The sequence below is a fragment of the Mesoplodon densirostris genome, chromosome 15 (assembly GCF_025265405.1).
Source record: "Mesoplodon densirostris isolate mMesDen1 chromosome 15, mMesDen1 primary haplotype, whole genome shotgun sequence".
Taxonomy (NCBI): domain Eukaryota; kingdom Metazoa; phylum Chordata; class Mammalia; order Artiodactyla; family Ziphiidae; genus Mesoplodon; species Mesoplodon densirostris.
This window is the reverse complement of record NC_082675.1, coordinates 63,014,998-63,037,245: the sequence shown is the minus strand read 5'-3', so window position 1 is coordinate 63,037,245 and position 22,248 is coordinate 63,014,998. Positions and strand designations below refer to the sequence as shown.

Sequence of the window (22,248 nt, the reverse complement as noted above, 5' to 3'; positions counted from 1 at the left end):
AGACTGAACTAGGTTACCTTAGGAGCGAGTGTAGTATAAACAGGTGACAAGAACAGGACCCAAGGGCACTCCAGTTTTGCGGGGAGAGGCGCAGGAATCAACAAAGGAGCTTGAGGAGTGACCGGTGAGGTAGGATATGTTTGGGGTCCTAGAAGTTGAGAGAAAAAAGCGTATGAAAGGAAGAGGAAGAGATCAAGCATGGAAAGTGCTGCTGATACGTGAAGCAAGACTGTTAAGAGCAACACAGAAGTGGCAGCCAGGAGGAGATGTATTCTCAGCAAAATGTATAATCCCCATCCTTCTCCTTTTTACTTGTAAAGCATTCTTGTACATCCCAGGGAGAGTGGGTAAAATTGCCCTGAGAGCTCTTGAGCTGATAGTTGGACTCATGTGTCCAAGCCCTTTTTATCTGTTCTGTGCCAGGCAGTGTGCTAAGTGCCGTGGATACAGACATTCATGATAAACAGACCCTGCATTTAAAGTAATCCCATGGCCAAGGAGCTTTGCCTGTTTGGTTCACTCCATGTACCCCATGTACTAGAACTATGCCTGACATACAGTAGTAGTTACCTAATAAATACTTTCAGAATAATGAAAGAAAATAAAGTAATCCCACAAAAGTATTCTATGTAGTGTGTAAAACTGAACCTTTATCATTTATGAAGAAGTAGCTCATTAATATTTTTAAGGATGGAAAGGAGTTGTAATTTTTTTACTTAGTACAGTTTAAAGAGGAAGAACTGCAAGTGACGAATGGAAAGTGACCATTTATTTTCCAGAACTTAAAAAAAAAACTTCTTTTTCTGATTACAAAAGTGCTCATTGCTTAAAAAAAGTGTGTATGTATGAGTATATACACACAGAGAGAGAAGTATACAACACAGAAATGAAATGCCCTGAATTCCATCTCTTGGAGATAACTGTTGGTCGCAGTTTGTCATGTGCTCTTTAGGTTTTTTCCCCACACATACACCAACAGTCTAGGGCATATTTACTGTAATGTATGGTTAAGTAAGTCTTTCTATGTTTATTAATAACTCTTCTGTTTCTGTATAACTTCTTGATTATTTTTTCTCCTGTGGAATTATTTTAAAATTGGTTCTCTACCTGTACGTAACTTAGGTGGAGATAAAAACTAAAGAAATGTTAATTACTAGGCCATTTTCAGTTGTAAGAAACATGTCTTTTGGTCAAAATAAAATTATGTAAGCACTAATTTTTGCACACACAACTTGATACACGTGGAGTTCTGTTTGAATTTTATTTTGTCATCTGTAATGATTGTTATATATGCAGTAGGTTCTAATCTTTATCTCTGGTTAACTCAAGTAGGCAAAGTAATTGGAAGTTGGCTTTCTTTTTTGTTTTTAAATGAAATTTTGTATCTTAAGTGTAAAATTTGACTCAGATTTTGGCATAAAAGTTCAGTTTCCTCTGAATTCATTGGATAGTCCCTTTGCTTTCTGCAAGGCATATAAAAATAAACTTCTGAATGTGCCAGATCACATTTGTTGGATAATTCAATAATTTCTTCATTTTAGGATGCTAGTACCTAGGAGCTCAACATACAGTTGGTACTCAATAAATTCTTGTGAACTATAAGTCATCATTATTGTTTCAAGAAATGTTTATTGAACAAAGTGTTGAAAATCAGAGGCAGATCAGATCCAAAAAGGCATAAGATATATTCTCTGGTCTCAAGATATTTGTGGTCATTTGGGGGACACAATATAAAGATAAATAACCATATGTGGTAGCACGTGACCAGGGCCAGATGGCAAGTACACACCGCAGAGTTCAGAGTAAAGCATGTGCTGTGGAAGGGTTGATGTGGTCACTGAAGATTTTGTCTTGGGACAGGATCATAACTGAGTCATCAAAGGCACTGAGTGCCGAAGTTAAGAGTCAGACTTTCATTAAGTGGAGAGCTGTGATTGTTTTTGTGGAGTTCAGGTAGTGTTTTAGGGAGACCAGTCTTATGGTGGTGTTTGGGATGAATTGGTGGGAGGGCAGAGGCTGGAGGCTAGGAGACCTTTCAGGACCTGCTCCCCTATTCTGTGCTTTGGAGAAGTGAATTGAGCCACAGGGAGCTCATCACTGCTTAGAGGCCATGCGTTGGTGATGAACACAGTGAACCCCTTCTCCCTCCGCATGTGCACCCCAGACATCCTGTCCTATCCAGGGATCTGTGAGGGGCAGGGTCAGGCCTTTGCTACCCTCTCAAACAGTTGTGTGTCTCGCGGTTGTTCATCCTTTCCTTCTGCCTTCCTTCTCTGATCTGGCCAGTCCATTCTTTGAATCAAATTACCAGCTTTCCTCTCCTTTCCCCCACTTCCTTTCCTGGGGCAACCCCAGGTTAATTCCTCTTTGGACCTAACTTCTGTAACAACACAGGTGGAGAATTAAACAGAGAAGCACTGAGTTCCATCCCCAAGGGAAATAAAACCCAAAGTCTTATGTGTTCTTCTCTGGGAGCATTAGGAAGGTTTAAAAAATTCTTTAATTGATTATCTAACCACATTATCTGTTGCTGTTATGGTTGTGATTATTCCCAGGAAGGTAGATCTGCTGGATGTGGGCCTGCAAGTTTGATAGTAGCAGCTGGAGACTTCATTTTGTTTAGTTGAGGGGAAGAATTTGAAATTGCAAGGGCAGTCGTGGAGTAGGGAAAGAGAAAGTGGTTTGGTGGGGTCAGAGTTGGGCAACAACTTCCCTTGGCAAAGGGAAGTTAAAAACTATGTGAGGGACAGGCTGGAGAGGAAGCCTGAGGTGGCCTGTGGATTGCAGGAGGTGTGTTTATTTGCTGTGCCCTTGATCTTGTGGCCCCTCTTGGCCTACTTCCAGCTCCCTATCTTCTCTTCCAGTTAACATTTAACACCCCCAGAGGTCTCTTACAGTTTAAGAAAAGACGACTAAAATTTTCTCCCTCTATTTCACATTCCCGTCTCTGCTTCCTTACTTTCCATTTATTTCTCAACTCTCTGAGTTTTTAAAATCTTCCATCTTTGCATCTAACAGCTTTATTGAGCTATAATTCACACACTATACTTATTTAAAGTGTGTAATACAGTGGTTTTTGGTATGATCCAAGATTGTGTCGCCATCACCACGGTTCGGAATGCCAAACTCTTTTGCATAGAGAAGCATCATGTTAGCTTCCCACCAGCAGTGTTTGAGGATACTAATTTTTCTACATCCTTGTCAACACTTATTGTTATCTGACTTTAGTAATCTTAGTGGGTGTGATATGTTACCTCATTGTGATTTTGATTTGCATTTCTGTGATGACTAATAATGTTAAGCATCTTTTTATGTGCCATTTGTATTATCTTTGGAGAAATGTCTGTTCAGATCCTTTGCCCATTTTTAAATTGGATTGTTCATCTTTTTATTCTTGAGTTACAAGAGTTCTTTTTTTTAAATTCTGTATATAAACCCCTTATACGATAATTGATTTGAAGACATTTTCTTCCATTCTGTGGGGTTGTCTTACCATTTTCTTCATATTTTGATTTTCAGCACAAAATCTTAAAATTTTTATGAAGTCCAATTTATCTACTTTTTTCTTTAGTTGCTGTGCTTTCGGTGTCATGTCTAACAAGGCTTTGCCTAACGCAAGGTCACTAAGATTTACTCCTGTGTTTTTTTTGAAAAGTTTAAAAGTTTTAGATCTTATGTTAGGTCTATGATCCTTTTTGTTAATTTTTGTACATGATATAAGATAGGGGTACAATTTTATTCTTTGGATATCCAGTTGTTTAGCACCATTTGTTGAAGGCTGTTCTTTCCCCATTGAATTGTCATGGCATCCTTGTTGAAAATCAGTTGACCTTAAATATAAGAGTTTATTTCTGCTTTATAACAAAGTGAATCAGTTATACATATACGTATACATATATCCCCATATCTCTTCCCTCTTGTGTCTCCCTCCCTCCCACCCTCCCTATCCCATCCCTCTAGGTGGTCACAAAGCACCGAGCTGATCTCCCTGTGCTATGCGGCTGCTTCCCACTAGCTATCCGTTTTACATTTGGTAGTGTATATATGTCCATGCCACTCTCTCACTTTGTGCCAGCTTACCCTTCCCCCTCCCCGTATCCTCAAGTCCATTCTCTAGTAGGTCTGCGTCTTTATTCCCGTCTTGCCCCTAGATTCTTCATGACCATTTTTTTTTTTTTTGCTTTTTTAGATTCCATATATATGTGTTAGCATATGGTATTTGTTTTTCTCTTTCTGACTTACTTCACTCTGTATGTACAGACTCTAGTGCCATCCACCTCACTACAAATAACTCAATTTCGTTTCTTTTTATGGCTGAGAAATATTCCATTGTATTTATGTGCCACATCTTCTTTATCCATTCATCTGTTGATGGACACTTAGGTTGCTTCCATGTCCTGGCTATTGTAAATAGAGCTGCAGTGAACATTGTGGTACATGATAAAGCAGAAACTAACACACCATTGTAAAGCAATTATACTCCAATAAAGATGTTAAAAAAAAAAAAAGAACCTAGGGACAGGACAGGAATAAAGACGGTGATGTAGAGAATGGGCTTGTGGTTACAGGGCAGGGGAAAGGTAAGCTGGGACGAAGTGAGAGAGTGGCATGGACATATATACACTACCAAATGTAAAACAGATAAGCTAGTGGAAGCAGCTGCATAGTGCAGGGAAATCTGCTTGTTGCTTTGTGTCCACCTAGAGGGGTGGGATAGGGAGGGTGGGAGGGAGACGCAAGAGGGAGGAGATATGGGGATATATGTATACATATAGCTGATTCACTTTGTTTTACAGCAGAAACTAACACACCATTGTAAAGCAATTATACTCCAATAAAGACGTTAAAAAAAATAAACAAAAAGCTCCCAACAACTTGAAAAAAAATACACAAGAAATAAAAAATGTTGATAAAAAAAGAGTTTATTTCTGGATTCTCAGTTCTGTTTCATTGATCTGTTTGTCCATGTGCTAGAACCACACTGTCTTTATTATTGTAATTTTGTAGTAGATTTTGAAATTGCGAAGCGTGAGATCTCCAACTTCGTTCTTCTTTTTCAAGATTGTTTCATCTATTCTGGGTTCCTTGCATTTCCTTATGAGATTAAGGATCAGCTTGTCATTTTCTGCAAAAAAGGCAGCTGGGATTTTGATAGAGGTGGTGTTGAATTTGTATATCAGTTTGAGGAGTATTGCCATATTAACAATATTGCGATCTGTTCCATGAAAATGGAATGTGTTTTCACTTATTAGTCTTTACTTTCTTTCAAATTTTGTTTTGTAATATTCAGAGTATAAATTTTACACTTCTTTTGTTAAGCTTATCCCTAAGTATTTTGTTCTCTGTTCATTATAAATGAAATTGTTTTCTTAATTTCATTTCATGATTGTTCAGCTCACTAAAATTTGGCCTCTGCCCTGACCAGTACACCAGTATTTCTCCCACTGTAGTAACCATTGGCCTCCCTCTCCTAATTTTCTTTTTTCTGATCTCTCAATCTGACAGACCTATTTATTATAGCTAGTATGCTAAACATCATTGCAATGTAATTGGACCCACTTTTTCATTTTCTTATAAATACTTATGTAATGCTTTCCTGGTATTCATGATGTTAGGCAGTTTGGCAAAGTGGTTTGTATGCATTGTGTGGCTGTTCTCTGAATCTGATATCCACGGTGCAGATTAAAGTAATTTTGGAGGGACACGTTGCTTCTTGCATCACTACCATTTGTAAACATTTGGTAGTTCATTACCAGCAAGCTGAGCTCAAACTCCATTTCAAAAACATTCGTCTTTTCTTCCTAATATTAGGTGCATATAAATGTTTTACTTTTTTGGCTATTTACTTGTCAGCTTTTTTTTGCTGGACATTTGCTGGACAACATAATCCAAAATCACTGATAACTTTGTAACCATCATTTTGCCTTCCTTAAAATTTCACAGTGGGAACTTCCCTGGTGGCACAGTGGTTAAGAATCCACCTGCCAATGCGGGGGACACGGGTTCGAGCCGTGGTCCGGGAAGATCCCACAGGCCGCGGAGCAACTAAGCCCGTGCGCCACAACTGAGCCTGTACTCTAGAGCCTGCGAGACACAACTACTGAGCCCGCGTGCTGCAACTACTGAAGCCCGCGTGCCTAGAGCCCGTGCTTCTCAACAAGAGAAGCCACCACAGTGAGAAGCCCTTGCACCACAGTGAAGAGTAGCCCCCGCTCGCAGCAACTAGAGAAAGCCTACGTGAAGCAACGAAAACCCAACACAGCCAAAAAACAGCCCACATTTAAAAAAAAAATTTTATAGTGAGGGAAGTATTTGAGTGAGTCAGTCATTTTTTAGTTTCTTTGGATGTAACAATTTTATTTAAATAAATAAATAATAAATATTTCCATATTTTTTTCTTCTTTTTTATCCAGGCTTCTTTCCTGTGTGTCTAGTTTGTGTGTTAACGCCAGAGATACTTCACTAAAAAACCATAATTTATTTTATCTTATTTTTTAAATGGTTAACTTTTTTTAGTTTTTGGTTCGTTTGGAGTTAATTTTGGATTTAATAAGTTGCAGGTATAATACAGAGAGTTCCATATGCCTTTCATCCAGCATCTTCTTGTGTTATGTAACTGTAAATTCTATGTTGTAGAACATTTATCACAGCCAACAAATTAACATTGGTACAATGCTATTAACTAAAATATAGAACTTTTTTGAATTTCACCAGTTTTCTTGCTAATGTCCTTTTTCTGTTCCAGTGTCCAATCCAGGATCCTACATTGCATTCAGTTGTCATGTCTCTAATAGTTTTCTCCAGTCTTTTGATAGTTCCTCAGTCTTGTCTTTTCTTTGATGATCGTAACACTTCAGTTATTTTGTAGACTTTCCCTTAATTTGGGTTTTCATCTGGTGTTTTCTCGTGCTTAGATTGAGGTTATACATTATTAGAAAGGGTACTGAAGAGGGGATAAGCCTTCTCAGAGCATCATATGGGAATGTATTACTGGTTATAGTAACCCTGATGACTTGGTTAAGGTGTTGACTGCCAGGATTCTCCACTGAAACTTACGATTTTTCCCTTTATAATTACTAAATATTTAGGGGATACTTTGGGACTATACAAATATTCTGCTTCTGCTTAAATTTTCACTCACTTTCATTACTTAGTAGATCTTGCCTCTTGCCTGTGGCAGTTAGTACCATGGTGTTCTAATCGTGATTTTCTGTTTTTCTCGTTCCATCTACATTTATTAATTGGACTTCTATAAGGAAGAGTGCCACTTCTTGTCCATTAAGAAAAAAAAGATACATATAACATATATATATACTTATATATTTAGTTATGTGAGTATGGACTCATGGATATTTATTTTATTCTGAGGTTATAATCCAGTACTATAGTTATTTATTTCATTGCTCAAGTTGTCCTGACTTTTTCTGCCTGGAATTTGAATAGATATGTTTGTCAGGATGCAAACCTGTTGAAGCCTAAGATACTTGGAGACTGTTCTCTCTTACTTAACCTCTAGCAGAATGGAGAACAGCCTAATTAAGACTTTCCTTCTCCATTCTTGAATCATACTTTGTTGCTTATTCTCATGTCTTCCTCTGTAGGGATTAGATTAGTGAATCTCCCAAATTCAGCATTCTCAAAATTGAATAATATGAAATATGAAACACACTGCTTATGAAGTGAACTTAGATTTTTTTATACAATTTAAAAATTCCTCATGTTGAAAGCATCAGTTATTGTTATATTCTAAATTATTTCACATTATAAATCTTGTTTTTAGGAAAAGAAGAAATATGAAACCCTTCAGAGGGAAGAGTCTGATGAAGTCTCCCTTCCAAAAACCTCCAGAGAGCTGGAAATCCCTACCCCACCTTGTGAATTCAAAGGAGACCATCTAAAGGAGTTAACCGATTCCCAGCTCCAGAATGATGCTAGTCGACAAAACGAGAGTGAAATGTTTGATGTACCACTCACCTCCTTAACTCTAAGCAATGAAGAGTCCCTGACATGTAAAACAGAGAGTCTAAAGGAGCTAGAGGAGATCAGAGCCTGTGCTGGGGATGATGCAGTCAAGCCGAAGGTCGATCCTGGAGGCAATGTTGGAACCAAAGTAGAATCCCCCGAGAACATTACAGAAATGGAGGAAGGTAAACTGGTACAATGTGGACCTTTGGAAAGCACACTGCAATCTAATGTTTCTTATATTCAGCAGGAAGTGGAAAATTTGAAGGTCAGAGATACTCAGAATAGGAGAGAAGACAAAGAAGCCTTGGGTCTCTCTTCAGAGGTGCTACAAAATATTGGCTTGCAGAGTTCTTGTGAAGCCAAAGACATTTTTCAGCCACCTAGAGTGAAAAAACTGTATCCCCAGTTGCCAGCTGAAACTGCTGGGGATATACCAGCTTTGGTGGCAGTGAAACCCTTGCTACGTAATGAGCGACTCTACCCGGAGCTCCCATCTGAACCAGAAATAGTACCATTTACTGAAGAACAGTTAAAAGTCTTTGAGCCTGGTTCATGGCTGGAAAATGTCGAGTCATATTTAGAAGAATTTGACAGCATGGCTCATCAGGACAGGCATGAATTTTATGAGTTGCTTTTGAACTACTCACGCTGTAGGAAGCAGCTGCTGCTGGCTGAAGCTGAGCTCCTTGCTCTGATGTCTGATTGCCAAAATGCCAAAAGTCGACTATGGCACTTCAAGGAGGAACAGTTGCCTGTACAGGTATATTGACTGGTGTTTTGTAAAGCTTGCAGGAGCCTGGGGAATTTGCAGTGGAGCTGCTATTCCTGTGATGCCATTGAGGTCTGGGGTCTGCTCCCTTTACCCACACTGACCCTGTCTTAGCCCATAGTAATTGAGTGCAGGAGTCACAGTGTCATGTGCCCACAGGGGCCAGGCAGGTGACCTGGAGAAGTGAAACGGGTTGAGTGGGACGGTGATCACTGGGTAAGCTCATGCCTGGTCCATCATGGGGAGCTGCTCTTGTGTTATAGTTGGTTGTTGCTGTGAGGTTATATTGGTTCAGCATTGCTACATCTTATGTTTTTCTACGAGAAGCTAGAAATCTGGATTTTTATGTGAGGGATCCTGATTTGTAAATGTTGGCAACTAAATACACACACACACACGTGTGTGCGCGCGCACACACACACACACACACACATTCTCTCACTCACTCATGCACAGTAGAGGCCAAAGCAGGTCATGTCTCCAGGTCAGATTCAGCCCGTGGGCCATTTAGCTTGTGACCTTGGGCATAAAGCCAGGAACATCTAATGGGTAGAGAGTGTCAAGGGGAGGAGGATCCATGGAACAAGGTCAAGAGGAAATGAGAAAATAGGGAAGGCAATAAGATGTGACCCTATGGAGGCCAAGGTGCCATCAGGAAAGCCATTGCATAGTGGCCTGGGAGGGATGGCGAGGAAGAGAAGGCCACTCTTGACAAGTTTAGCAGTGAAGGGAAGATGGAGGAGATGTCAGGGAGAAACATGTGATTTCCCCCAGCCCTAATCGTCATTCCTTGGAGACCTGTGTATCTCTTTGTAGCCTGTGGAGAGGGAAACTTGAAAATACTGAAAAAGAGAGAATAGAATCAAGAAAACAGTTGGAGGGTTAATATTGGAAAGGAGGGGTTTGTTTTGAGCAGAATCACAAAGAATGGTGAGGGTCAGTACAGAGGTGTTTTGAGGTCTCTTGAAGTTGAGGGGATATCACATTGACCTCAGTGTTTATAAAGTAGAAGGTAAGGTCATCAATCATGAGGGTCTTAGAGACAAGCTCTATTGTTTTCTTGCACCTTTCCCCACGTACTGCATTTCAGGGTTTCTCTTCTCGTCTCTGAACTTGTGATGCCTTTGTGATTGGCACCTGGTTGTATAGTAGCTTTATTGTTTTCTACGTGGTAGTATTGTTCCCTCACTGTGATTTGTAAGCTCTTTGAAGATGGTACTGAAGCCTGTGTATTGTATACAGGCTTCAAGAGCAAAGAGTAACTGGCTTCATATCTTACCCTTTTGCCCACTGCTAGGGTATCTGTGCTGATCAAGTGAAAGTGTCAGGCCATCATCGCTACCAGAGAGTGGAGATGAATGAAAATGCACTGGGAGAGCTAAAAAAACTGTTTGATGCCAAATCTGAGCACCTCCACCAGACCTTGGCGCTGCATTCTTACACTTCTGTGCTCTCGCGGTTGCAAGTGGAGTCTTACATCTACACGTTACTCAATAGTGTGGCTGTTCTGAGATCTTTAGCAATTCATCAGGAAGGCCAAGGTGTGTAAGTAATGAAAGCCTCACTCTTTCTTGTGGTCTAAAACATAAAAAGAATTGAGGGGTACAATCTGGTTGAATCTGCTGTGTGCTGATATTATAAGGGATAATTTATGCTTGCTGTTTTACCTTACCTCCCCCAATACAGGACTGAGATCTGCCTTAATAACATTTCTTGGGAGCAGTGCCAGGTCTCCCTACCCCATGGGTTGTCATTGTCTCCTTCTCTAGGAAGCCAAAAGATTGCTTTTTATCATTAATGTCTCTTACTGTCCTAATTTATGTGCTTGTTACCAATTCAAGTCCAAATATAGTTTTTGATTCTAAAACTAATAATCACAATACTTTTTCATTCTCTGTCGCACTTTATTTTTGCTTGTCCATTTTGTTGGGGTGTTTAATTTTCATCAGAGCATTTATAATGTTCTGAATTTTTCATCTTATTTTGGGTTTTAATAAATTAGCCTTGGGCTTTCTTGGTGGCTCAGTGATTAAGAATCCTCCTGCCAATGCAGGAGACACAGGTTCTAGCCCTGGTCCGGGAAGATCCCACATGCCACGGAGCAGCTAAGCCCATGCGCCACAACTACTGAGCCTGCTCTCTAGACCCCATGAGCCACAACTACTGAGGCCCGCATGCCACAACTGCTGAAGCCCATGCGCCTAGAGCCCGTGCTCCACAAGAGAAGCCACTGCAATGAGAAGCCCAGGCACCGCAATGAAGAGCAGCCCCCACTTGCCGCAACTAGAGAAAGCCCACGCGCGGCAACAAAGACCCAACGCGGCCAAAAATAAATAAATAAATAAATTTATTTAAAAAAAAAAGAAATTAGCCTTTACTATATGATAAGTATTACTTATGCAATTTTTATTTCTTGGAGAGATATTAGGATCATTTAAAATAAAAAAATCCTTCTCCCTTATCGTTTTCATAACTAATCGGAGAGCTGGGGCTAGGCCAGAGATTTGCTGATTTTTAAATAAAAAATTTTGATGAAGTTAATTTTTTCTTGCTTTGAAATACTTCACGAAGTTAAATACTTTTTTTGGTTTACATATTTAGTAGAAACTCAGATATTTTGATGTAACTTTTCTCCTTGGGTTTTCATCTGAATTAAATATTTTAGATAGTTTATTTATTTATTTATTTTAAGTAGAGACACTAAAAATTCTCCCACAAATACCATTTATATGGGACTCATTTAATCCTCTTTTTAATTTATAGCTTCTAAACAGGTAGAAAGCATTCCCTCTGATCTGTGTCAGCTAAAGGAGTGCATTAGTGTCTTATTCATGTTCACCAGGAGAGTTAATGAAGATACTCAGTTCCATGATGATATTCTTCTCTGGCTGCAGAAATTGGTAAGGAAATAGACATAGTATACTGTCCTTTATTTCCCTGATAATTTAAGAATTATCTCCTGTTTCCTTATAGGTTTTTCTTTAATAGCTTCTTCAGCTAATTTGTTTAATATGTTTGTGACGTTTTCTTTGCTCATGACATGTGGAAATAAGTTATCCGTATCTAGTGCATTATTAAGCACACAGTGCTTTTCTCTCTGATAAAGTTTATGTTAAATGATCTTTGGCCTTCGACTTAGAAGGAAATGGAAATGTGGGAAGCATGCTAAATTTAAGACTAGATGTATATTCAGAATATAGGTATGTGAGCTAAAAGTTGTTCATGTCACTTTCTTATCATCTTATGTTTAATGCTGTACTTAGTTATACTTTAAAAAAATTTTAAGGGAAAAATAAGAAAGGAATCAGGATTTGGGAACTTTAGGAAAGATATCAGGTGTGTTACGGGGGGAGAGGTTGTTCGTTTACTGGTTATGTTTCTCAATGGAGCTGCCTTGGGTGCTTTTTTTAGGTTCATGCTAGCATTCTTAGATATGGGCTGAGTTTCTAAGCATACTTACTTGGATTTGAGAAACTATTACAAACTGGGAATAGATTAAACTACTTGACTTATATCTATTCACGTGTGGCCAGGAACATTAGTGATTTGTAATTTGCCAGATAATAAAAATGGGTTTGCAGAGAAACTACTTATGATATTTTTATCAGAGTGCTCTCAGGTTCATAGGCCTCTGTGTACCTCTGTGGTAGAAACTCAACCAGTCAGTGGTATATCTTATGTCTGGTTACTCTTTTGAAAGATCACATGTATGTAAATATCGGATAAGTGATTTCATTAGACCCTTAAAAACATTCGTCTTTGTAAATAGTAAAACTATACATGCTTTATTGTTTAGGTATCAGTGTTACAAAGAGTTGGCTGTCCTGGAGATCACCTCTTCCTTCTAAACCATATTCTTCGATGCCCGGCTGGTGTTAGTAAATGGGCTGTTCCTTTCATCCAGGTATGATGAATGGCCTTCTAATGTTGAAGAGCATGGGAGGCGATTTTGTTAAACATTTTTCCTGAAGAAGTTGCTTTAAAAAATAAGCCTACTTTAAAAATATTGATATTTAAAATAAAATTATTGGGATATATCCAGTCTGTATTCGTAGGAGTTATCATGGTACAGCTTCTTGGATCACCCAAAACTGATGAAATTAAGATGGAATTGCAAAAGTTCAGTTGTAGTCTGGCTTGGTAGGTTTAGTAGTATTTAATTCTGTAAAATTTCTGTGCAGTAAGGCTTGCTAGGACTTTTTTCTGTAATATTCAACACAACGTCCTAAATTAATCCATCTCACACTACAGTTGGTACAGATAAAAAAGAAGCCACAAGCATCTCAAAGTTCTTTAATACTAACAGAGATCTCAGGTCTGTGCGATCAATTTAGGCGTCTTTGCTGCTTGCCTTTGGGTTGTGTTGTTACTCATAGCAACCCCTCAGATGGGTGGGTAAGAGCCAGATGTATGCCAGGTCATTCTCCATGTTACCTTTTCTTTAGTATTTCTGGTGGCAAGAAATTTGAATCTTTTTAGGTAGGAGGAAGATTTTTTGTTTTTATTTATCTTTGGATTAAGATAGCAGTATACTCCTCCCGCCCATGTTGTTTCAGGTAATTGATGTAAATGGCTCAGCTACCTCTGTTCTCTGAGTACAGCCCAGTCAGTACTGCCAGGTGACCCACAGGTGTTCTCACTCTTGTGGATGAGGTGCCAGTTCCATCTTTGTTTTCTTAACAGCTCCCTTTTGTCAAAATTCTGGTGAACTAAGATTATGGATACTTGGGTTGTTGGTTGTTGGTTTTCTACAGTATGCCTTTTCCTTTTCTGATTTCAGATCAAAGTGTTGAATAACCCATCAGGGGTCTTTCATTTTATGCAGTCCCTTGCCCTGCTAATGTCTCCTGTCAAGTAAGTGTGGAAGAGCTTCGTGAAGTAGAAATGAAAATGTTCTATCAAACAATTGGCTTCCTAAACTACCCCGATCCAAACAATTGCTAAGGGAAGAGTCAGCATTCCAAAATTTAACATTGCAGGTTTTCTTTGGGTTTAATACCCTTTGTCCCAAAGTGACCCTTTTAACTGCTCTTTTTTTTGTAACTGATTAACTTTTTTGGGTCCTCCTTTTTAGTGGATTTGCGACTCCTGTCATATATGTCATTGTGGTGCTGTGGGGAGAAAAAAGGATGATCTCTTCCTTAGAAGGAGAGATTTGGTGGCAGAGGGAAAAAAAGCACAGTCAAAGAGATTCGAGTGCTAAATTGTGTGAAGCTATGATTGATGCAGTAGAACTGAAGAGAGTAAAGAGAGTAGAGTGGAGTAGTCAGAGGGTTCCAGGTGGATGAGCTGGGTTTGAAGAATGGAACTGATTTCAACAGGAGAGGAGTAGGGAGGGCACTGTAGGTGGGAGAACAGTAAGCAGTGACCCACAGTACAGGGAAGGATAGCTGTGCAGGGGGCAGTTCGGAGGGCAGCTTGGCTGGAGTGAAGGGGTGTGTCGGGGGGTGATAATATAGATGACCAACTAGGGTGAGTCTGATTATAGAAGACCTTGAAATTAAGACAGATATTTGAGATGGTCTGGCCTTTGTAGCAATTGAGGGTTTTTGAAAAAGGGTAAAAGTTGTATTTAAGGAAGATTAGGATGGACTGGAAGTAGAAGAAGATGTGCTTTTGCTTCATTTCTTGCATTGAATTGTCTACGGTTGCAGACATCTGGCTCTCCTGGCTCTGGAACCGAATCCAGCATCAAGGGGGCACATCCTTAAGTTGGGGGAGAAGGCAGAGGTGTGTATAGGTGACCTTGAACTGTGTTACTACCACTGGCTCTTGATACAGGAAAAAGCCTGTCTGCCCGCAGCCTGAATTGGTGTCGGTAGTGGGAAGGAGAAAGTGGGGAACGGGAAGGTCATCTTCCCAGGAGAGGATTAAGTCGCTGATTAAATAAGAAAATGTGGGCAAGGGTGGCTCAGACCGAACTCTGTAGACTCTGAGTCTGAGTGACTGAGAGGGTGTTGGCAGCCCCAACAGACCGAAAAGACAGAAAGGAGAGCCGTTGGGTAAGGAGGAAAATTTGAGGTCATTGGGGTTTGCAGGTGGACACATACGAGTGAGAGCTATCAGTGGACATGTGGAGCTGCAGGACTGGAGCCCCTCAGGTTGGAAACGGGAAGTCTTGGAGGAGAGCTTCTGGTGAAAGGAGGGAATGGATGAATTTTCAGGGTTAGGCCAGAGAGGAAGGAGCAGAGAGCTGAGAACGGGGTGGTGGTCTGAGAGGAGAAACGTCTCTGGTTACACTGACTCGTCAGGTCCAGCCAGCACCTTGTGAAAGCCTGGCTGGCAGGAATTCCCCCAGATTCCTCCCTCTCACCGCCTGGATATAGGGGCTGCTCCTACCCGTGGTGTTTAGGTGTACTTTTCCCCCTAAACCAGCTTCTCCATTACCTGCAGATTATCCTTTTTAATTCAGTAAAGCATGTTTCCTGAACACTTTGTGAGCCAGTTAGAGTTCAGGTACTGTGTGGTCCTGGGTGTACGGAGGCCCTGCTGTGGGCGGGCACTGTGCTGGCATAACTGCTTCTCTGCGGTTCCTCATCATTATTGACCCAGAATGGCTGTGGTCTCTACACCACGATTAGCGAAGCTTTGGTCTCCTTGAGTTTTAGCCAGTTAGTATTTCTTATTTACTAATTCAAACCATTTGAAGATTGAGTTGATGTCTGACTCTTCCTCAGGGCGAGTAGATGATCCAGAATGCACGCAGTGGGCTTCCTGTGTTTACGTTTAGGTGATTGGAGTGATTTCCCTTGTCCTTTAGAAATCGAGCCGAGTTCCTGTGCCACATGAAGCCCAGTGAGCGGAATCCATCCTCCTCGGGGCCTGCATCCGGAACGTGGACACTAGTAGATGAGGGAGGAGAAGAGGTAAGTTGTCATGTCGACAGCATTTTGATTAATCATTTCTGAGCTCTTTTTACGTGCCAAGTATCGTTCTAAGCACTTCTCACGTATTAGCCCATTTAATTCTTCCAACAGCCCCACGAGGCAAGTACTGTTTTCATCCCCCTTTTAGAGATGAGGAAACAGGCGCGGGTGGGGTTGAGGGAATTTGTCCCAAATCACACGTCATTAAACGCAGAGCCTGTGCTCTGAGCCAGTCTCTGCCGCCACCCTTCTCTAGACCATCTCCCTGTGCAGCTGGGAGAGTCTGGAACCTGGAAGTGTTTACATATTACGTACACTTTCTATTAGGATTTTATTTTATGCAGCAACAGTTTTCTGGGCTTGAGGTCTCACCTACAGATACTCTTGAGTCTGTATAACAAAGAGCTGTATCTTACCAAGGTTCTGCCTTAACGCTTACAAACTTCTTATCTAGATCTTCTCATTTGAAAGATGGAAGATAATTTTCTGTTTTTGGTGAGAATTTAATGATCAAAACCCAGTTTCTTGGGAATTCCCTGGCGGTCCAGTGGTTGGGACTCTGCGCTTCCACTGCAGGGGGCCCGGGTTCGATCCCTGGTCAGGGAGCTAAGATCCCACATGCTGCACAACATTGGCCAAAACAAACAAACGAAAAAGCCCCACAAAACAAACAAAAAACCCCCCAGTTTCTCAAGATAACATTTATTGACTTTTCTTTCTACTATATATGTGGTTAGTGTATTGGTAAGGCATTTTTTTTTTCCAGCTAGTTATCAGCCCTATCTAATGCGTTTTTATGGTCCAAATCCTGATTTGATATGTTTGTCCAAGGTTGGCCAGGGACTAAATTTACTGAAACCCCTTCTCTTCAAAAGGAGTTGAAAGTTTGCAGTGGACACTCCTTAGAATGACAGCATGGCAGCTGTAGGATCATGTCTGTGTATTTACCCAGGTGTTCATTCAGAAGTAGGAGCCCCTTCCCACTCATTGTGCTCTTCCTGGGACTTGTAGGAGGTGGTGAGATGATGGTGAATGACGTGGCCATGCAGACTTCTTTGCTAGAGATTGAACAGTCATCTGGAGACAGCTTCTCAGGAGCTGGTGCAAATTGGTTTTTTTTTTTTTTTTTTTTTTGGCCTTGCCACACGGCATGTGGGATCTTAGTTCCCCGACCAAGGATTGAACCTGTGTCCTCTACATCACTGCATTGGAAGTGCCAAGTCTTAACCCCTGGGTTGCCAGGGAAGTCCCAAATTGCTCTTTAAAGATTGTGATGGAACAGGTTTTTTTTTTTTTTTTTTCTTCCAAGACTGGTTTCTCCTAAGAGAGGAGTCTTTTTTTCTGGTAGGTTTCCTGCGTTTAATCCTAAAGACAGGTAATCGTTAAGGACTCTGGCTCCTGGTTAGCACTCACTGGATGTTGAGTGGATTCAAGAGCCTGGGGAGGGAATGCTGGGAGTGCTGTTGACTCAGAAAAGGCCATGGGCGGAAGGCACTGTGAATCGTCCATGTCAGTGGTTTCTTGACACCGGCTGTATATCAGAACCACCTGGGCAACTTAAAAACCTCGCCCTGGCCCACACCCAGATGTACAGCTGGAGCTGAGGACCGCTCAAGGTAGAATTTCTGAGGCTCTTGTTTGCTAGCCATTTAGGACATGTAAGAGGGTAAAAATGAGTGGCTTCAGGAAATTATGAATGAATTGCATTAGTCCCTTGTTGAAACTGAGGTGCTAATTCTTTAGAATCTCTGCGTCTTTTTACGGTATTCCCTTTTGAATGTAGCATATCTTAGGACACAAATCAGTTTGGTTTCTAAGGAGACTTCAGTGCTCTGTATCAAACAAAAAACTCCAGCTGTTTCCCCTATGTGATCCCTGTGTATGACCACTGTCATTTTTATCCTGTTTTCAGCAACACTAATTGACAACAGAACTTTGGTTATCCATAGCAAATGCTAGTTGCTTCTTGGTAAGTCAGTTGAGTACGGCAGTAGACCTTAATTTGGGGGCAAGAAGAGCCTTGTAGATAAAATAACTTGGACTCTTAGTGAATGGTTCTTTAATTGATGTTGTCAAATCACTGAGATTTATAGTAAGATCCCTATTCTAGAGGAATTATTTTTCATCTTCTTTGGGATGGAAATTTAATTGAGAGCAGTTTCAGCCACTGAAGAATGGATATGACTCAGATACACATAAAATTATGCTTGCAATTTTAAGGGATTTACAGGTTATCTAATAGAACTGACAGTATAAATCTCTGTCCTGGAGGAGAAGGCCATGAGGACTCATGAGAATACCACACGTGTACCACTGAGATCTGTGGTAATTCAGCTCCTGTAACTCTAGACCATGGTGTCATCTGGTCAAATCAGCTGACATGATTCTGCATCTTCTCCCTTAGGATGAAGACCCTGAGACTAGTTGGATTCTCCTTAATGAAGATGACTTGGTTATTCTTCTATCACAGTTCCCATTTCATGAACTCTTTCAACATCTCCTTGGGTTTAAAGCAAAAGGTAGACTAATTCGTTTTGTCATATGCAAAATGTGGTAGGGGCAAGCTCAAACACAGGAACTTAGCATCAGGTCTTGTCTCATGCAGGCTCCTGATTCGGGTTCCCCATGCCTGGCTGTACTATACAGAGATGATTACGTCACCGTGGCGAGGCTTCCTTCCTTTCTCTTGTGATTGTAGTTTCCTCCCTGGTTCTTACATGCATAAGGTTGACCAGCTTGCACATAGCCCAGCTTTAATAAATGGTTTTAATTTTGCACTTTGTCTCAAGTTTCCCATTTCATATTGACATAGGAGCCAGAGCAATGGGGATTCTCTATCTTGACTTTCTTTCCTCATTAATATACTGACATCCACATCTTTCATTGTTTTTCCACAGTAATTATATATTTTTTCCTTTTCTTTGATTAACTTCTAGGTGATTATTTACCTGAAACAACAATACCTCAAGAGATGATGAAAATTTTTGCCTTTGCTAACTCCTTAGTGGAACTTCTGGCTGTGGGGTTAGAAACCTTCAATAGAGCACGCTATAGGCAGTTTGTCAAGCGAATTGGTTATATGATCAGGTAATACTGCTCTTGATTCATCTGTTTCTGTTAACTTTCACCCTGGTCAGTCACAGACACTGTATAATTGGGATGATGGGCATTGTAGTGGTATAGTTCAGGTCTTATTTCTCATAAAAGTAAGAATTGTTTTTCTTCACCATCTACCTCTTGGGAATTTTAAATAAATACTTCCAGTCAGAATATTTGGTTAATTATCTCAAATCTCAAACTGGTTTGCTAGACAGTTGTTCTTGGAATCAAGATCCTCAGAGCAGCTGGGTTGAACTTGGCCAGAGAGAAGGGGTCAAAGAAGGGGTCAAAGAAAATACAGGGTCTTTCCCCTTCCTTTACTCTCTTCTATCTCCTAGCTTTTGCCTGGGAATTGTCGTGCAGCTGTGGAAAATTGGCAGTAGCTCTTTTGCATTATTATTTCTCTGTTTTCTCTCTTATTTACTGTAATTGTAATTTCTATAAAATACCATTTAAAGAAAATTGCAAAGATTTCATCAGTGGCCACTGTATTTGAATTGGGAAAGCATTATCATTTATTTGCATGAAAGGTAGGTTTATGTTTTTACTATCAAATATGAGTAAATTCTGAGAAATGCACTGCCTTTCATTGAATTAATTTTGTATCCTCTTTTCTGTATCATCAATTTTTCTGTCTTTACAGTGTATATAAATACACTGCTATTTCTTCCAACCTCCCTTACCTTGAAAGAAAACTTCCAAAAAACTGTAAAACTTCTCCCACTCCCATACTTTTGTTTCCAAAACATAATTGACTTTAATTATTTTAGATACGTATCCTTCAGCTTCATAAAGCCAGGTAAATGATATAGGATGCCCTGAAATTCTTGAACTCTCCACAGTCAGGCTTTCGCCCCCAACACTACCCAAATAGCTCTGAAGAATGAAGGTTGCTAATGAACTTTGTGCTACTAACTAATCCAATGGCCACCTCTCAGTCTTCGTCTTGCTTTACCTCTCACACAGTTCACACAGCAGCCTTTGTCATGACTGGTCACTTTTCCTTAGAGCATTTTCTTTGCTTGACTTCCAGGATACCATGTTCTCCTGGTTTCTCCTCGGTTTCACTGGCTGTTCATTTTCTGCCTCCTTGGTTGTTTCATTCTCACCTCCCAGACTTCTTAATGTTGGAATGCCTCAGGGCTTCGTCCCTGGACCTCTTTATCCAAACTTGCTTCTTGGGATTCCATCTATTCTAATGTCTTTCAATATCATCTAAATACAGTTAAAATTCCTAGTTCTATTTCCAGCCTATACCTTTCTTGTAAGCTTGTATATCCAGCTGCCCACTCAGCACCTCCACTTGGATGACTGATGATCATCATTATAGTTTAATAATCCCAAAATGGGCCCTCTTTCCCCACCTCTCAAACTGCTTCTCTCACAGTCTTCTCAGTCTCAGTAAGTGGCAACTTTATTCTTCCAGTTGCTCGGGCCAGAGCACTGGCATCATCCCTGGCTTTTCTTTTTACACCCCACACCCAATCTGATGGTCAATTCTGTCATCTCTACCTTCAAAACACCATCTTTCATCAAACCTAAGGTATATTTTGTGCACCACTAAGAAGGAAAAAATGCTGCCAAATGATGGCATGTCATCAATTTTAATGACATTCCAGTTGTAGAGATTAAAGCATGAAAGGTGTGCATCCTTTGAGGCAATGAAACATGCTATTTCTAGAATCCAGCCTCTTCTCACCATGTGCACTGCTACCACCATAGTTCATCTTTAGTTATTTCTCACCGATTAGCACAACAGCCACCTGACTTGTTTTCCTGCTTTTGCCCTTGCTCCCTTGTGCACCCCACTTCCAGCTTATTCTCAGAACAGCCGCCAGTGTTTCTTGTAAATCACTCCTCTGCTCAGACCCTGCTGCTCCCAGGCTCATTCCAAGTAAAAGCCAGAGTGTTCACAGTGGCGTACAGGACCCTTCATGGTCTGCTTTCATGTCACGTTTTCGATTTCCTCTCCAGCCATTCTCTCCCTTACTTACTTTGCATTAGCACATTGGCTGCCTTGCTGTTCCTCCAACATACCGACCACCCCTCGGAGCCTTCGCACTGGTTGCTTCTTCTACCTGGATGCTCTTCCCTTAGGTAGTCCTGAGACTGCGTCCAGTCTTTACTCACGTGTCCCTCTTCAGTGAGGCCCCTCCTCCCCAGCACTCCAGAGAAACTTCATTTCCCTCTCCTACTGATTTTTCTCAGTGTCATTTATAACCGTGTGACATACTGCATATTTTACTTTATTTGGTTTATTGTCTGTTTGCCCTCCACTAAATGTAAGCTCCATGAGGGTAGGGTTTTTTCCCCTCCATTGCATCCCCTTTAGAGCCTAGAAGATAGTGAGTGCTCAATAAATATGTGTTGAATAAAGTAATGCTGCAAATGTAATGTAAAGATGCTGGTGTTGAGTGCCTTCATGCCAAGTGCTGCATTGTCTTTCCTCATGCTCAGGATGATCCTTGGTTATGTGAGTGACCACTGGGCCCAGTATGTGAGCCACAACCAAGGCTCGGGATTGGCCCTGCAGCCCTACTCCGTGGAGAAACTACAGGTTGAGTTTGATGAGCTCTTTTTGAGAGCTGTACTCCATGTGCTGAAAGCCAAAAGGTAAGAAGTTTGATGATAATTGTTGAGAAATAGCTCCCTGGCTAGTAAGAAAGATTGGAGTGAACGTCATTGACTGAAATAGAACTCTTAGAATAGTGTCAATGTATTTTATCTATTTCTTATCTTGGCTTAATTCTTGGGCTTTAGTTTCCTTTTGTGTAGTATTGCCTGAAATGATCTCTCTTTCAGGTTTCTTTCAGTTTCTCCTGAACTTTTGAGGTAACTTTGACCAGGGGATGAATTGTATTTCATGCCCAACTCTAGTGCCCCCAGCGAGGCAGAGTGGGCGCTCAGTACATTGTGCAAGTCGTCTTACTCTGTGGGTTTTAAGGTCTAGGACTGTCTTGGGTCCGGGTCCCCTGTCTCGGCTGTGTTCTGATCATGCCGTCTTTGCTGCTGCTTACAGCCTAGGATACATTTGAGGCAGAGGTGGGGGCATGGCTGCTCATCCTGCACTATCTTCCCTGAGCTCCTGGCCAAGTGTGGGAGCAGGTTCTGCTGCAGCACTGTGCCCTCCGAGAGGAGATGAGTGGCCTCCCGCCCCACCCGGCTCCACCCATGAACTGCTGCCCACCCCCCACCCCCACCCCCAACTTATGCTGCCTTCTGAGCTGTTGACACTCTTGCCATGGGCCTCATAGTCTCAGCCCCTTATTTTTATTTATTTATTTTTGCATCTTTAATAGATCTTTATTGGAGTATGACTGCTTCACAGTACTGTGTTAGTTTCTGTTGTACACCAGAGTGAATCAGCCATGTGCATACATATGTCCCCATATCCCCTCCCTCTTGAGCCTCCCTCCCATCCTCCCTATCCCACCCCTCTAGGTCATCGCAAAGCACCGAGCCGATCTTCCTGTGCTATGCGGCTGCTTCCTACCACCCAACTGTTTTACATTCGGTAGTGTATATATGTCGATGCTACTCTCACTTTGC

At 41.0% G+C, this 22,248-nt stretch overlaps 1 protein-coding gene across 1 annotated transcript in view; it reads left to right on the top strand.

Moving 5' to 3' along the window:
* The window catches only part of EPG5 (ectopic P-granules 5 autophagy tethering factor), a 126,635-nt gene that overhangs the window by 5,690 nt on the left and 98,697 nt on the right, over window positions 1-22,248 (top strand). The window contains exons 2-10 of the mRNA XM_060118603.1: window positions 7,781-8,725; window positions 10,032-10,275; window positions 11,498-11,634; window positions 12,531-12,638; window positions 13,515-13,588; window positions 15,495-15,600; window positions 18,005-18,119; window positions 18,537-18,687; window positions 21,157-21,312. Coding sequence (XP_059974586.1) covers window positions 7,781-8,725; window positions 10,032-10,275; window positions 11,498-11,634; window positions 12,531-12,638; window positions 13,515-13,588; window positions 15,495-15,600; window positions 18,005-18,119; window positions 18,537-18,687; window positions 21,157-21,312 — 2,036 coding nt within the window. The remainder of the gene's footprint in view (window positions 1-7,780; window positions 8,726-10,031; window positions 10,276-11,497; window positions 11,635-12,530; window positions 12,639-13,514; window positions 13,589-15,494; window positions 15,601-18,004; window positions 18,120-18,536; window positions 18,688-21,156; window positions 21,313-22,248) is intronic.